The sequence below is a fragment of the Neolamprologus brichardi genome, chromosome 6 (assembly GCF_056152115.1).
Source record: "Neolamprologus brichardi isolate AB-2024 chromosome 6, ASM5615211v1, whole genome shotgun sequence".
NCBI classification, from domain to species: domain Eukaryota; kingdom Metazoa; phylum Chordata; class Actinopteri; order Cichliformes; family Cichlidae; genus Neolamprologus; species Neolamprologus brichardi.
In genome coordinates this window covers 3,815,839-3,831,260 of record NC_142109.1, presented here as the reverse complement: position 1 = coordinate 3,831,260, position 15,422 = coordinate 3,815,839, and the positions used below count along the sequence as shown (strand labels likewise).

At 35.6% G+C, this 15,422-nt stretch overlaps 1 protein-coding gene and 1 long non-coding RNA gene across 2 annotated transcripts; one reads left to right on the top strand and one right to left on the bottom strand.

Moving 5' to 3' along the window:
- Positions 1–1,580: 1,580 nt before the first annotated feature.
- On the bottom strand, positions 1,581–4,085 carry LOC148102420 (uncharacterized). Its single transcript, XM_087841518.1, has 4 exons — positions 3,609–4,085; positions 2,870–2,938; positions 2,552–2,698; positions 1,581–2,157 (listed from the first exon to the last, which is right to left on the bottom strand). The coding sequence occupies exons 1-4, from the start codon at positions 4,065–4,067 to the stop codon at positions 1,942–1,944; spliced, it is 891 nt and encodes a 296-aa protein (XP_087697644.1). The 5' UTR covers positions 4,068–4,085; the 3' UTR covers positions 1,581–1,941.
- Positions 4,086–5,763: 1,678 nt separating this feature from the next.
- LOC148102419 (uncharacterized) lies at positions 5,764–8,528 on the top strand. Its single transcript, XR_015719113.1, has 4 exons — positions 5,764–6,159; positions 7,542–7,618; positions 8,024–8,181; positions 8,288–8,528. It is a non-coding gene; the product is annotated as an uncharacterized LOC148102419 (long non-coding RNA).
- Positions 8,529–15,422: the final 6,894 nt, after the last annotated feature.

Below are 15,422 nucleotides of genomic sequence, written 5' to 3'. Positions count from 1 at the left end.
CTATGTGAAAAGCTGTAAGAGGTAAAGTTAACCCAATTAATACCTGATCATAAATCACTCTCTAACACAGGGCAGTGATTATTTTTCAATGTAATTTATTCCACAGCAATGTTCTTTATTTGATCCCTGTTTCTTTAAATATGTGCATCAATTGTTCAGCTGTGTGACTCTCCATACCTGAAATATATCACAATGTGAACTTCATTTCAACAATATTCTGTAGTTTATCATCAAATCAGGAAAGCTAAACTAAAACTAAACTAAATGAAGAAAAGAAGCTCTTGAGAGTTGTAATTAAGTAGTTGTAATGTTGTTTATCCTTGCCATACAGGATGTGCACAAAACTCCAGCAAATCAGAGAATATATTTTGTCTCTCATTTCCTGTTTATATATGTATATATTTTTGCAGTTAATAGCCTATCATGTGTCTGTGCATCTTAGGGCCATAAATGTAAACATGGCAAACAAGGATGTATTCACAATTCCAACGGATGCTTGTTTGTATAGATTTTAGATTAATTTGTAATGTAATTAATGTAAATTAATGTAACTATGTAAAAATCGTGTTTCTGTTCTGTGTCCTGTTCTGTTTGTATATGTGTGTGTGTGTGTGTTTTCTTTTTTTTTGTGCTGCTGATACAACCAAATTTCCCCTTGTGGGACAATTAAAGGATTATTCTATTCTATTCTCATTGATATCATGTCCACCCAGAAATCTCAAGTTCATCATTTTGCTCTTCCACAATTATTTGAATAAAAAATTAAAAGAGCAGGAATGTTAAAATGAATAATGAAAGGAATTTTTTGGGTTTTTTCAAAAGGTAAAAATCAAATATTGTTGATAGACCTGCCCCCTTTATTATGTACAAAATACAACATTAAGCCTTGATCTCTTCTGTTATTCTTCTTTAAAAAAAACCCAAACATTTATAGCCTTCCCGTGTTCAAAACATTTTAAACACACACACACAAACACAAACACACACACACACATATATATATTAGTAACAAGGGGGCAAAAGGGGGGGGGGGGGGGGGGGGAGAGAGTGAGTGTCCAGGGTGAGAGGGGTCCTTGATGATGATGCTGGCTTTTCGCTGAAGTCTGTCTAATCTCTGAGGGGAGTTAGTGAAGTGCCAATTGCCTGCTCTGCTGCCCTCACCACCTGCTGCAGTTTTCTTTTGTCTTCCACAGTACAGCAGTTGCACCAGTGTAGAGTAGTAGGTCAGAAGGCTGTCAATGGTGGAACGGTAGGTGTTAAGTAGAAGTATTTGAGTTATTTGGGCCTGACACAGCTTCCTGAGAAAATGCAACCTTTGTTGTGCTTTCCCTGCCTGGTGGGAAATGTTTGTGGACCTGGTAAAGTTGGCCAAGATGTGGGCCCTGAGAAACTTATAGCTTTCTACCCTTTCTACCTCCTCATCAAGGTAAAGTGCTCAGATCACCTTGTTCGATTACCATCTCCTTTCCTTGGTCTTGACTGTGTTCAGATGTAGGATGTTGTTATCACACAAAGAATGTTTTAGTAACCATATTTTCAGCTTCATTTAATAGACACAAGACTGCTTTATGTATTTCCAGCTATTTATTTGATTTATTAAATTTTTCAATCTTTTTTTTCAATCAAGTTAAAGTTAAAACTATGGTACATTGCTAGATTCTAATGAACAGTCTCTACTTGATAATAAAAAACAAACAGAATAATTATTTTATATACCTGTGTATATAAATTTACACAAAGGTCTTCATCTTAATATATACTTTATAATAAAAATAAAAGCAGATACAATGGAAACTTAAGTATTTAACAATGTGTGATTAAAAATTATAAATACATAGAAAAAATTAACTTCATTGTTTTTAATTTATAAAATATAACATTTTATATTTTTGAACAAACAAACAAGTAACAAACAAAGGAACTGTACATTGTTTAAACTATTCACAGTGATTTTTTTTCTATCTCCATAATTTGCTTCCCCTTAATTTGAACTTTTACCCTGACCGCTGCCTCCTCAAGTTCATTATCGAATGGTTTCCAGAGCTCACTGTCGATAAAGAGGCTCTGCCCATCATCCAGAAGCACCTCAAGCTGGTTTGGCTTGTCACTCATGGCCACACCGATGATGAGGACCTCTGCTGTGTCCTCTACTTTTGTCTGTTGACAAAGCATAAGCACATATTTAGCCCTGCAAACATTCCTTTTTTTTATCCAAAAAGAAAATCTATGGTCATCATGTGGTTTCAGTAAGTCACCAAGAAAAAAAACACATTGTGTTTATACGTTTATATGTATGTGTTACATTATGCATTATATGATACATGATCAATCATGCAGGTAATTAAATCCCGAAGACGTCTTGGGATTATGTTCATCTGGACATCTATGTGTGTGTGTGTGTGTATAAGATAATATGATATATATATAATATTATTTCATATTTTGACCCAGACTGAAAGAATATGTAGTTACATTTCAAAACCTAGTTCTAAACATTTGTTGATAAGACAATGCTGTGAAATATTGGTACAAAGGTTTAGCTTCTTCATACCTCAATCTTCGTAAAAGTAGTGCTGTGCAGCTGTGGCCCATATGCGGTGTGGTTCAGCTTCATGTGGGAGAGGTTAATTTGGTCTCCCACATTAAAACTCTGAATTCCTGCCTCCCTCCAGAGGCAGACAGACATGGTATAACCATCCTGAAATCACAAATATGACAGAATTAAAGATTTATTAATTAAATAATCCAAAATCCAGTAACTAGAAAAAGAAAGCCCACAGCCTCGTACACTCTGCTCATGTATCAGCAATGTCAAATTTGTCACATTAGTTTAACCAATTTCAATATAAAACTGAAATTGCATCATTACCTCCTTTAGCTGGAGATTTCGCAAGGGAACGTGCTGTTTTCCTGACAGCACGTCCTTTACTGCAGAAAACTGAAAAGTAAATTGAAATAAAATATCAGTAATAGTTAGTGTATTGATATGTGATAGGTTTTTATAACTTCAGTAGGATTTTTAGATTATATTATTGCTGTTATTAAGTATTATTCATTGAATTTATCAGAAGCAGTTTATTAGGATGTTTTTCATGATTATGAAACAGCTTGAAGGAAATCTTTCTACAAACAATACATTTGTAACTTAGTTGGATTCTTAAGTGACAGCAACATAAATGAAAAGTTTGCCAGTTTACAAATTCTAGTTGGTGTCCATTATGCCCAATTCAGGGTAATTTTGCCAGTTTCCATTGTATCTGCTTCTATTTTTATTATAAAGTATATATTAAGATGAAGACCTTTGTATAAATTTATATACAAAGGTATATAAAATAATAATTTTTTTTTTTTTTATTATCAAGTAGAGACTGTTCATTAGAATCTAGCCCTTACAATACAAATGTATGTAGACACAATGCAAATTGGCTGCATAAATACCAGAAACGGTCTTAGGAAAATATTTGTAAAAAATTGTGCTTAACAATCTTAAGAGAATTTAGTCTCTGCTTGCCAGCAAAAATTATTTTAAACTGTAAAAAATACACGCAATAATGGGTTATTTGGAAACCTAAAGCCATGTAAATTCTGATGGAACCACAAATACTTACCTCCACCACCTCCCCTTGGACTGTGATGAGCCCGCCATTTGTGGAGCTCATCTTCAGCGGTGTGAGTGGAGCAGGAGGATTCAGAAGATGGTCTGCTTCTGTGACACGATCTTCACTCACAGTTAGGGTGGGTGCCCTAAAAAATTGTGTTCGCGCAGTTATATTTATATTGTATGGTGGGGCCGTGCCCCTTAGTTCGTGCCCTCTCATTACGTAACACCCCCCCTGCTGGATTTTAGAGGAAAACTCCTCGAATAAAGTGACCTTGGTCACTGTCTGGCCATCTGTGATGGCTGCCACTATGTTTTTTTTGGTAATCAGGGGTTTAGCTGTACCATCTTTGAAATCCCAGCTGGTGACCCTCAGCTGGTCGCATGATCTTAACACTTTAAAGTGCAGTGGGGGTGGCCGGAAATACGGCGTCTCGGGGCGGGTGTTAAGAAGCTTCATCAAAGCCATTCTGAAAAAAAGGCAACACAAAAAATATTAAGAAGTTAATACATTTCTGTTACAACCAAGGGTCATATAATATGGTAACACCTGTAGATTTTGTGCAGTCTCTTTGCTTTCTGATGTCAAACAAAACTCAAAAATACCTTTCTGAGGTTCCTGCTTAAAAATGACAGGCCAAAAAACCCAGGCCTGTCTAAAAGTATTTTTCTGATATCAAATACAATGTTGGTTTTAAAATAAAGCTAATAGTTCTAAGAGTTCATTGAATTAATGCAAATATTACAGCAAAGAGAGTTGGTCAAAGTAACTGAAGACTGAACGCATACTCATAGAACCAATGAGATGTTTTTTCTTACCAAATTTTTATTCATTTATTTTTTGTATTTTCTAGCATATAATGTCCTTTGAAAATATGCTGGCAATACACTCCAGAAAATAAGGTCATCACATGAATATTATCTGTGCAAAGATTGATAATTTGTGAATACCTTCTTTGGCTCTAAATTTGTGAACAAGAAATTATTTAACTTTATTTAAATGCCTAAAATATTTGTTGTTTGTTGGAGATTCTCCCCCCCCCCCCAACACACACACACACACACACACACACACACACACACACACACACACACACACACACACACACACACACACACACACACGAACGTAATGCACTTGTATAGTTCCTGTGGCTGTGGCTCTTTCTATTGGTCCCCCTTGTTAATCATTTGAGCCAATAGAATGACAGTCAGTCAGTCACAACCTCTGTAACCGCGCAGATAATGGCCTTTTTTTGATGAGTAATGGCTCTGAGGCATTGTGGGAAATGAAGTTATTCAGAATATGGTTTCCATTAGGTTTTTGTTTAAGTCTTTTAGCTTAACTCCTATTGGTTATTCAGTTTTTGCATAGCTTAATTGAGAAAGTGCTAGAAAGTGTTGTTGCCAGGGCAGAGTGCCAGCCTTAAGCAAATTTAGAGACTCACAGCTCAAACTTAACATCTTAAAGTTTATAAAACTGTTATAGATCTTGAAGATTTGTCAAATTCGTTAAGATCTTAATATTTCATATAAAAAATTAGGACTGAAATTATTTTTCATTAATACATTTAGATCTTTTTTCAATTAAATACCCATGAGACAATAAGTTCATCAACTATGACACCCACTAATACATTACTGTCAATAGTAAATGTGAATTTATCGATAATGAATTTCTCTGCAATAGAAACGTAACATAGGAAAAAGAAAGAAAAGTCAGATTAAATTTTGGTACTTTGACAGTCTTTATATTGACAGCAAGTTAAATGGCAAGATCTTGTGTCTTGCCCTATATTGTATTATACATATTATAAAGGTAGTAAAAGAAAAAAACCCTCAAAATTCAATACTTACGTTATCCGAAGTTGTTAAGAACAGTCCCTCGAAGTCTCTTAGAAAAATCAAGAAAGATCAAATAAGGTTCCCGCCGGTCTTTAAATTGCAACTTGTGACGTAATCTGTTGTCACCCGCCCTGATTGGCTAACTACGATTGTGTTTCGTGATTGGACTGCCTTGTGTTGATTTTATGTTATCACTGTTTTGGGGTTTTTTTTGTTATTGTTTAACTCGTCTAATTTTAATCATGGAATTATCATTACTATTTTATAAGTCTCAAACGTAAAATTTGAGATTTATAAAATCAGTTATAGGGCTTTGGAGTTGACGTCACGCCGCAATGCATTGTGGGAGCATGCCACCATTTTATCAGGCCATGAATCAAAACAAACACACTCGTTTGGAAGGAAGATACAAACCGTACTTAAAAGCAGCTCAAAACAAAAAGAACTTTATAGACTCAGATTGTGTCGGATGCGAAGAGACGGTACCTGCAAAAAATAGCGTGCATTGGAAACGTGGACCCGTATGAAAAAACGGCAGTGGAGCAGAAACCCCGAAGCCTGATATATTTCCGTACCTGTGGAGTCAGCGCATACACAGCGAACCAGTTTTGCAATTATAAATGTCTGGAGGCGCATATCCGATTAACCAATGGTTGGTTACAAGATTTGGCTATTTTTAGACTCCACGTTGTGAATACGTCGTCATTCAAACAAAGGTAAGTCAGCTTGAGTACTGCTAGTAAAATGCGTTTGATTTCCCTCCGAACATTCAGATTAGTGCAGCATAAATTCATTCATGAGGGGAAATTACAGTGAGAACATGTTGAGGCTCTGTTAGAATAGAATAGAATAATCCTTTAATTGTCCCACAAATTTGGAAATTTGGTTGTAACAGCAGCCAAAAAGACAAATATACAAACAAACAGTACACAGGACACGGAACAGAAACATACACAATTTTTCTTACATATTTACATTAAGGACAATGGTTACTATAAACAGAGAGTACTGTACAGTTATTATATTAAATAAAAATAATTACAGGTAAGAGGCAAACCAGGTTGTAGTGCGAATTGGTTAATTAACTAACTTATTGCAGTTACAGCAATAAATTGGGAGTTTGAGTGCCATCAGCTAGCCCTCTTTGTACCTGGTGGATGTCACAGGCCTCTGCCTCTGAATTATTGTATAGCCATTGTGTGTAAGACTGCCTCTCTATGTGCTTTAGTGCAGACAGAGCAGAGGTTCGGGACCCTGTTGTCCTTATTTCTGATCGGTGTTGGTGTGTAGCTGGCAATGTGTTGTCTGGGCTTACACTGTGCGATTTTTTTTTTTTTTTTTTGCCCATTTTGAGCCGATTTTTGAGTCGTGCGACCGTTTTGGCGATGGCCCGATTTTGGCCTTCATCGTGCGTCGTGTAGTATACGTGGGGTAACGAGAAGCGATTAACACCTCACGACCAGCTCCCGATCATCCATCGCTTGGTCCTGAGGATTTCAAACCTGTTTGTAAAACTTTGGAAAGCTCATCCGAGCCTTTTCGATGTGGCCTCACAAAATTATCACGACCACAACAACCGTGAAAATAGTTGGAAAGACATTGCTGCTCAATCACAGCTGCCTGATCAATGTTTTTCATTAGCAATTTAGCAAAGTTGATGGCGGTGGTGTGTGTCTGTGTGAGTGAAAGACAGAGAGGGAGAGCGAGCGACAGAATTTCTGTTATAACCTTCATTTTATGGACGCACAGTTTGAGCACTCAGGTCGCATCAGAGCATCGGGTCGTATAGTGTGAGACCCTGCATCGTGACCTACGAACTTCTAACCCCTGCGAGTCAATCGTACAGTTTGAGCAGGAGCTGAATCGCGCGACTGACAAAATTGCACAGTGTGAGCCTTGCTCTTTCAATCAGAAATGAAGCTGCAGGTTGTCTCTTCACACCTACACCGAGACAGGGCAACAGTGGGACAAACCCAAACAGCACTGAGATTCATATTCAGGCCTGACCCTTTAATGTTCTTTTCTAACCTGCAATAAATAATATGTTATATGCTTGTTTGAGAAGTATTTAAAAAAAAATGTTATTGCTTTTTTTCAGGGGTTGGAACCAGGGCCAGCTATTAAAATGGTCATCACCAGACCAAGGCTCAATCGAGTCATGGAAGGAGGAATCAGGTGAGACAGTAAGCTGCTGTTATATACAATATTAGTGTACAACAGTCAGGTAACATGCTCCAAGCACAATAGAAAGTGCAATGTTTAAATATAATTAATATAATTATATATACATCCTATAGCAGCTATTCACAAAAGTAAAGACAAACAAACATAAACAGTACAACTTGTAAACAGACCAAAAACTGTCAGACGTTGACAATCCAGTTAAAAGTGATGAATAAAGTGCTCTAACTTTAAGTGCTCAGGTGAAAAACTATTGTGTGTGGGGTAGTTTTTAAGTGTATATATTGTTGTTGTTATTATTATTATTATTGATATTATTATTATTGTCATTATTGCACAGATGACTTTCACAGTGCCTCATTTTACCCTCATATTATTATGTGCTATGTGAAATTTCAGCTAACAGAAATAAACTGTACAACAACTTGGCTGGTGACCCACTTCACATCTCCTTGCTAAACACTGGAGAATCATGCAAAGACTTTGATGTAACAGATTGACCTCTAATAGCAACCATGGGCATCAGTGATGAGAAAACCTGTGTTGAGACAGCATTGGTGAGTGTGCTTTCTTACCAGCAGCCCAAATTAGCCACAACATCTGTAAACATTTCCCAAGATCCTCCTCTTTACCTGCCACTGCTACTCTACACTGTGAGTACAGGCTGGACCCCACAGAGTGTGTGCATGTCTGCAGTGAGGATGAACTCTTCCACCTTGAAAGCACAGACGACATGGCAAATAAGATTGAGACAGCAACAGGAGAACAGGCAGCTGACCAGGAGTGGCATCAGCTCCACAGGCCAAGATTACATCTTCATGTTTAAGAGGTTTGTTATATGAGGGGTGAAACTGTGCAGAGAGAATCCTCAAAGGAACGAGACAGACTGCAGACGTGAGCACATGGACAGACATGGAGTTTAACGCAGCTGGAGAAAACTGCAAATTGAAAAACTTTAACTATAGGCCTCATGGCCTCGTTGTCCACCCTGACACTCCCTGGCTTCGTTCCTCACCAGATGGGTTGATCTTTGATCCATCTGCACAGCCACCATTTGGACTGCTTGAGATAAAGTGTCTTTATGTGAGGAATTATGTTCACTTCAGATACCTTCAACTAAGAATGGCACCCTGTCTCTCTGTAAAAGTCACTTGTAACGACTATGTTGACACAAAGTTAACAGCAGCATCAGAGAGAGCGTGGACTGGTGTTACTTTCATGTTCACACACTGATGCATTTCTCTCTTAAAAATAATTTGATTTCTATTGTGTGGTCTTAAAAGAGTACAGGTGATTTAAAGATGGCAAGTTAAATGTTCAGTATGTTGGTCACACCACACACATGCACTCTACAGTTTCTTCTTCTCATCTAATGCAATCTTAATGGTAAATCAACAAGGTGCTTGGTTGCATAATTAGCTGTGCATATGTTGAAATAAATGTAGGTTTTCTTTATTCTTGGCAGGAAAAACATATATCCAAGTGTAAATCAGTGCAATTCATAAATGTGATTATGTAAACATTACTAAAATAGCCAAAGCATAGTTCCAATATTTACATTTGAGGGGCTACAATCACTAAAATCTGAATTTAATTAAAACCATTTTTTACATTTACTTGTTAAAAATTGTTGTTTGTTATCAATAATTAGAGCTCTAATCATTTACATCATATATAATCTACCTGAACCAATATAAAACTATTTACTATAAAAATAGTGCAGTTACAAGCACTGGTCTGAGCGGTGCAGCTTTTTAAAACATTTCGTTGAATTCAATCAGTGGAATAAATACAAGACTACAGCTGCTGCAGAGGTCTCGTAGCTTTAGTATATGAGGTGCCCTATCTACCAGATGAGCAATCTAAATGCCAAGTGAACTGTGCAACTTCACTGACAGTGAAATCTTTAGCCAAAGTTTTAACCAGGGGTTTGTTTTGATAATACTTAGGAAGCAGACGTGTGCACTGCCAGCACCGTTCAGAGGGATAATGGTGTCAAATATTTTGATCGCCTTGATGCTTCTAATGGCTCTCTCCACATGTATCATTAGACGTGAAATCTTCTAAGTGAATAGTGTGTGGTAATAAATCTTATCATTCGATTCAGGGTAGTGTGGGATTTGTACTGATGAAAACATTTTGTCCCGGTATTCAGACATGGGTGTCAGAACACTGAAAATACACTTGGAATCATGGTTCCAATCATCTCAGGAGAAATGCTGAGATGAGATAGTATTTGTGCTTAATACAGTATTTGTGCTTAATACAGTATTTCTGCTTAATACAGTATTTCTGCTAAATTATAGTATTTGTTCTTAATATAATATTTCTGCTAAATTATAGTATTTCTGCTAAATTATAGTATTTCTGCTTTTTATAGGATTTGTGCTTAATATAGTATTTCTACTAAATCATAGTATTTCTGCTAAATTATAGTATTTCTGCTAAATTATAGTATTTCTGCTAAATTATAGTATTTCTACTAAATCATAGTATTTCTGCTTTTTATAGTATTTCTGCTTTTTATAGTATTTCTGCTTAATATAGTATTTGTGCTTAATATAGTATTTCTGCTAAATTATAGTATTTCTGCTTTTTATAGTATTTGTGCTTAATATAGTATTTCTGCTAAATTATAGTATTTCTGCTTAATATAGTATTTGTGCTTAATATAGTATTTCTGCTAAATTATAGTATTTCTGCTTTTTATAGTATTTGTGCTAAAACATAGTATTTCTACTAAATGTAGTATTTATGCTTAATCATACTATTTCTATATATTACTGCCAGGTCCCCAGGCAGCCAATCCTCTGTGATGACTCAGACATTCAAATTTACAAATCAGGGCCTGCACGGCTTCCCAGCCAGCCAATCATATCTGAGGTCTGCCGTTTCTTCTCTTGTCATATCTCCGCGACGGTTGTACAAAGAGCAATGAAAATCGCAGTCAAGGTACACCAAACTCCGCTGACTCACCCAGTACAAGAATTATGCTTCTAGTCCACCTAGTTTTTGAGTTACACGACGTTTTTCGTCTCTCACCACGATCTAATTCTGACTGCTCATCACCCTGTTTTCCAGGCGCCCGCTCTCTTTCCCAGTGGTGCAGTTGGTAGTGACATGGGTCTGCAAGCCAAAGGTCGTTGGTTCGATTCCAACTTGGTCAACATGTTTTTTTCCCTAAAAATTAATACACTATCACAGACCAGTAATTCATATTCATCATTTATTACAATTCTGCAAACTTTTATGATTTTACCAGCTTTTCTAATATGGACCTCACATTCTTGTTAACACTCCATGGCACAAATACTGTTCCCTTTAGGCTCTGTGTATGTGTGTGTGTATCAATATTTCTCCCATTTTAAAGTATTACTCCTCCATAATTGTATTTCTGTTAAAACAAAGTACTTTTACTACATCTTAGTACTTCTGCTCAATCATAGTATTTCTGCTAAATCATAGTATTTTTGCCAAATCATAGTTTTTGTGCTAAACCAGAGTATTTGTGCTAAAACATAGTATTTCTGCCAAATGATAGTATTTCTGCCAAATGATAGTATTTGTGCTAAAACATAGTATTAATTTAAAATTACAATATTCATAGTTCATCACAGTGTCTCTGGTAAATCACAGTATTTCTGCTATGTTGTACTATTTTTCTAAATCATAGTGTTTCTGTAATGTTTAAGTATTTTTGGCTAAATATATTCTTTCTGTTATCTTATACTATTTCTCCTAAATTCTTGTATATTTGAGAAGTTATCATGTTTCTGGTAAGTTACAATATTTCTGCCAAGTTCTGCTATGCTATTGTATTTCTGCCAAGTATTATGTTTCCTCTAAGATATTGCAGTTCTGCTAAGTTATTACTTTTTAGCAAAGTTCCTTTGCTTCTGCAAAGTTTTTACAATTTCTGCAACTTTTCAGCTTTTTCAGCTAGTTTTTGCAGACAGCTTCAGCTTTAAAGCATCCACACTGCATTTTCGCAGGAAATGCAAATTTTTCTAGTTTTTCTAGTTGTGTGGATGCTTTAAGGCATCCACACTATTGAGATCCTGTTTCTCTTTATTCTTTATTATTATTATTATTATTATTATTCTAGTTGCCACTTTTTTTCCCGTTTTTTGGCACTTAACTACTTCCACAATTTTCAGCCGATTTTCACCATTCAAATTTTAAACTATTCTGCTATTTCTGCTAATGATCGCTATGACTTTTGCTATTTTTTGCTATTATACTTTTTAAAATATTAAGCTTTTTTCCTTTAATTTGTCCCATTGAAATGAATGGAAAACTTCCAAAATTCTGCCAAAACTTGCTTCTTTTTGAAACTTAACTACTTCCTCATACTTTCACCTAGAACAACCATTCAAACTTTAAAATGTTCACAATTTATTGCGCTATTCATGTATGATTCAACTTTTTCATATCTGTTACCATTTTCATCTTATCCCTCTTCAAGTTTATAGTTTCATCTTTGTGATTTTTCACAAAATACATGGGTTGTTATGGTTGCTATGCTGTTGGTTCTAAGTGAGCCACTTTAAGTTTCGCAGTCTTCTCTTCATGTCCGAACAACTTCTTGCTACTTGCTCAATTTTCACTCAACTTCCACAAATTATACATCAAAACGTAGGTATTTTTGCTGGCTTTCAGAAAATGTCACTATCATTGTTGTGGGATTTATAGAATTTTGGCAAATCTCCTCAGACCAACAGAAAGTCTCAAAACTCTCCATAGAAAGTCAATGGAGAGTTTGTTCAAAATCACCGCTTGATTTCTGTAATGAGAGGCATATTCGAATCGTCATATCTCCTTAACGGAGCGAAGTTAAGACATGAGGCTTGTCCCGATATATCTTCAGACACTCCTGACGCTCACAATTCAAGAATTATTTTCTCACCTATTACCATTTGGCCATGAATTACGTTTGTTTGAGGGTAGGAAATTCGTGCTTCTCTCAGATTTCTTCAGCTTTCAAACTCTGGAAATGAACCACTTTTTTCTCTCGTCATATCTTTTTAATGGATTTCCACAAAGATCTGAAAATTTCCATGACTGTTCACTAAAGCCTGCTGTCTCTTACAGTGAAAGAATTTCATCGATACTCCAAATAGATTTAGAGTTACAAAGCGTTGTTTGAGGGCAAGTCAAGGCAGTTTTTGGTTCACCTCTACTCAGTTATGGTGCATTACAAGTCAAATATCTTTAATAATTCATATTTTAATGATCAATTGTCAACACTTGAAGATTCCCCCATCTCTTGTGAACAAAACGGTGTAAGAATGACCGTTCTAGCCCCTACGGTTAGGAAATTATGGCCATTTGTTTGGAGGGTAGTCCTCACTATGAGAAATAGACTGCAAAAATCCTGTCTCTGTGCTGCCTGTGTAAAACCGGGTGCACCTGTTTTGGCGGGAAAAAGTACACAGCCTCTCTGATTGGTGGATTCAAATTCAGCAGCTCCCAGGCTGCATGAATGACCTACAAAGTTGCTTCTCTCTCCCTCTGTGTGTGTGTGTGTGTATTTCTGCTTTTTATATTATTTCTGCTTAATATAGTACTTCTGCTGAATCATAGTATTTCTGCTTTTTATAATATTTCTGCTAAATTATAGTATTTCTGCTTAATATAGTATTTCTGCTAAATTATAGTATTTCTGCGAAATTATAGTATTTCTGCTTTTTATAGTATTTGTGCTTAATATAGTATGTCTGCTTAATATAGGATTTCTGCTAAATTATAGTATTTCTGCTTAATATAGTATTTCTGCTTAATTATAGTATTTCTGCTTTTTATAGTATTTCTGCTTAATATAGTATTTCTGCTTAATTATAGTATTTCTGCTAAATTATAGTATTTCTGCTAAATTATAGTATTTGTGCTTAATATAGTATTTCTGCTAAATTATAGTATTTCTGCTTTTTATACTATTTCTGCTTATTATAGTATTTCTGCTAAATCATAGTATTTCTGCTAAATTATAGTATTTCTGCTAAATTATAGTATTTCTGCTTTTTATAGTATTTCTGCTTAATATAGTATTTCTGCTAAATTATAGTATTTCTGCTTTTTATAGGATTTGTGCTTAATATAGTATTTGTGCTTAATATACTATTTCTGCTTTTTATAGTATTTCTGCTAAATTATAGTATTTCTACTTTTTATAGTATTTCTGCTTAATATAGTATTTCTGCTAAATTATAGTATTTCTGCTTTTTATAGTATTTCTGCTAAAACATAGTATTTCTACTAAATGTAGTATTTATGCTTAATCATACTATTTCTACATATTACTGCCAGGTCCCCAGGCAGCCAATCCTCTGTGAGGACTGACTCATTCTAATTTACAAATCAGAGCCTGCATGGCTTCCCAGCCAGCCAATCATATCTGAGGTCTTCCGTTTCTTCTCTCGTCATATCTCAGCCACGGTTGTACAAAGAGCAATGAAAATCGCAGTCAAAGTACACCAAAGTCCGCTGATTCAACCAGTACAAGATTTATGCTTCTAGTCCACCTAGTTTTTGAGTTAAACGACGTTTTGTAACTCAAAAAACTGCGTTTTTTGCCTCTCACCGCGATCTAATTCTGACTGCTCATCACCCTGTTTTCCAGGCGCCCGCTCTCTTTCCCAGTGGCGCAGTTGGTAGTGACATGGGTCTTCAAGCCAAAGATCGTTGGTTCGATTCCACCTTGGTCAACATGTTTTTTTCCCCTACAAATTAATACACTATCACAGACCAGTAATTCATATTCATCATTTATTACAATTCTGCAAACTTTTATCATTTTACCAGCTTTTCTAATATGGACCTCAGATTCTTGTTAACACTCCATGGCACAAATGCTGTTCCCTTTAGTCTCTGTGTATGTGTGTGTGTATCAATATTTCTCCCATTTTAAAGTATTACTCCTCCATAATTGTATTTCTGTTAAATCAAAGTACTTTTACTACATCTTAGTACTTCTGCTCAATCATAGTATTTCTGCTAAATTATAGTATTTCTGCTAAATTATAGTATTTCTGCTTTTTTATAGTATTTCTGCTTTTTATAGTATTTGAGCTTAATATAGTATTTCTGCTTTTAATAGGATTTGTGCTTAATATAGTATTTCTGCTTTTTATAGGATTTGTGCTTAATATAGTATTTCTGCTTTTGATATGATTTGTGCTTCATATAGTATTTCTGCTTTTTATAATATTTCTGTTTTTTATAATATTTCTGCTTTTTATAGTATTTCTGCTTTTTTATAATATTTCTGCTTTTTATAGTATTTCTCCTTTTTATAGTATTTGTGCTTAATATAGTATTTGTGCTTAATATAGTACTTCTGCTAAGTTATAATATTTCTGCTTTTTATGGTATTTGTGCTAAAACATAGTATTTCTATATATTACTGCCAGGTCCCCAGGTAGCCAATCCTCTGTGAGGACTGAGACATTCAAATTTACAAATCAGAGCCTGCACGACTTCCCAGCCAGCCAATCATATCTGAGGGCTCAGGCATTCAAATTTCCATAATGGGGCCTGCACGGCTTCCCAGCCAGCCAATCATATCTGAGGTCTGCCGTTTCTTCTCTCGTCATATCTCAGCGACGGTTGTACAAAGAGCAATGAAAATCGCAGTCAAAGTACACCAAAGTCCACTGATTCACCCAGTATAAGAATTATGCTTCTAGTCCAACTAGTTTTTGAGTTACACGACGTTTTGTAACTCCAAATGACGGCGTTTTTCGACTCGCACCGCAATCTTATTCTGACTGCTCATCACCCTGTTTTCCAGGCTCCCATG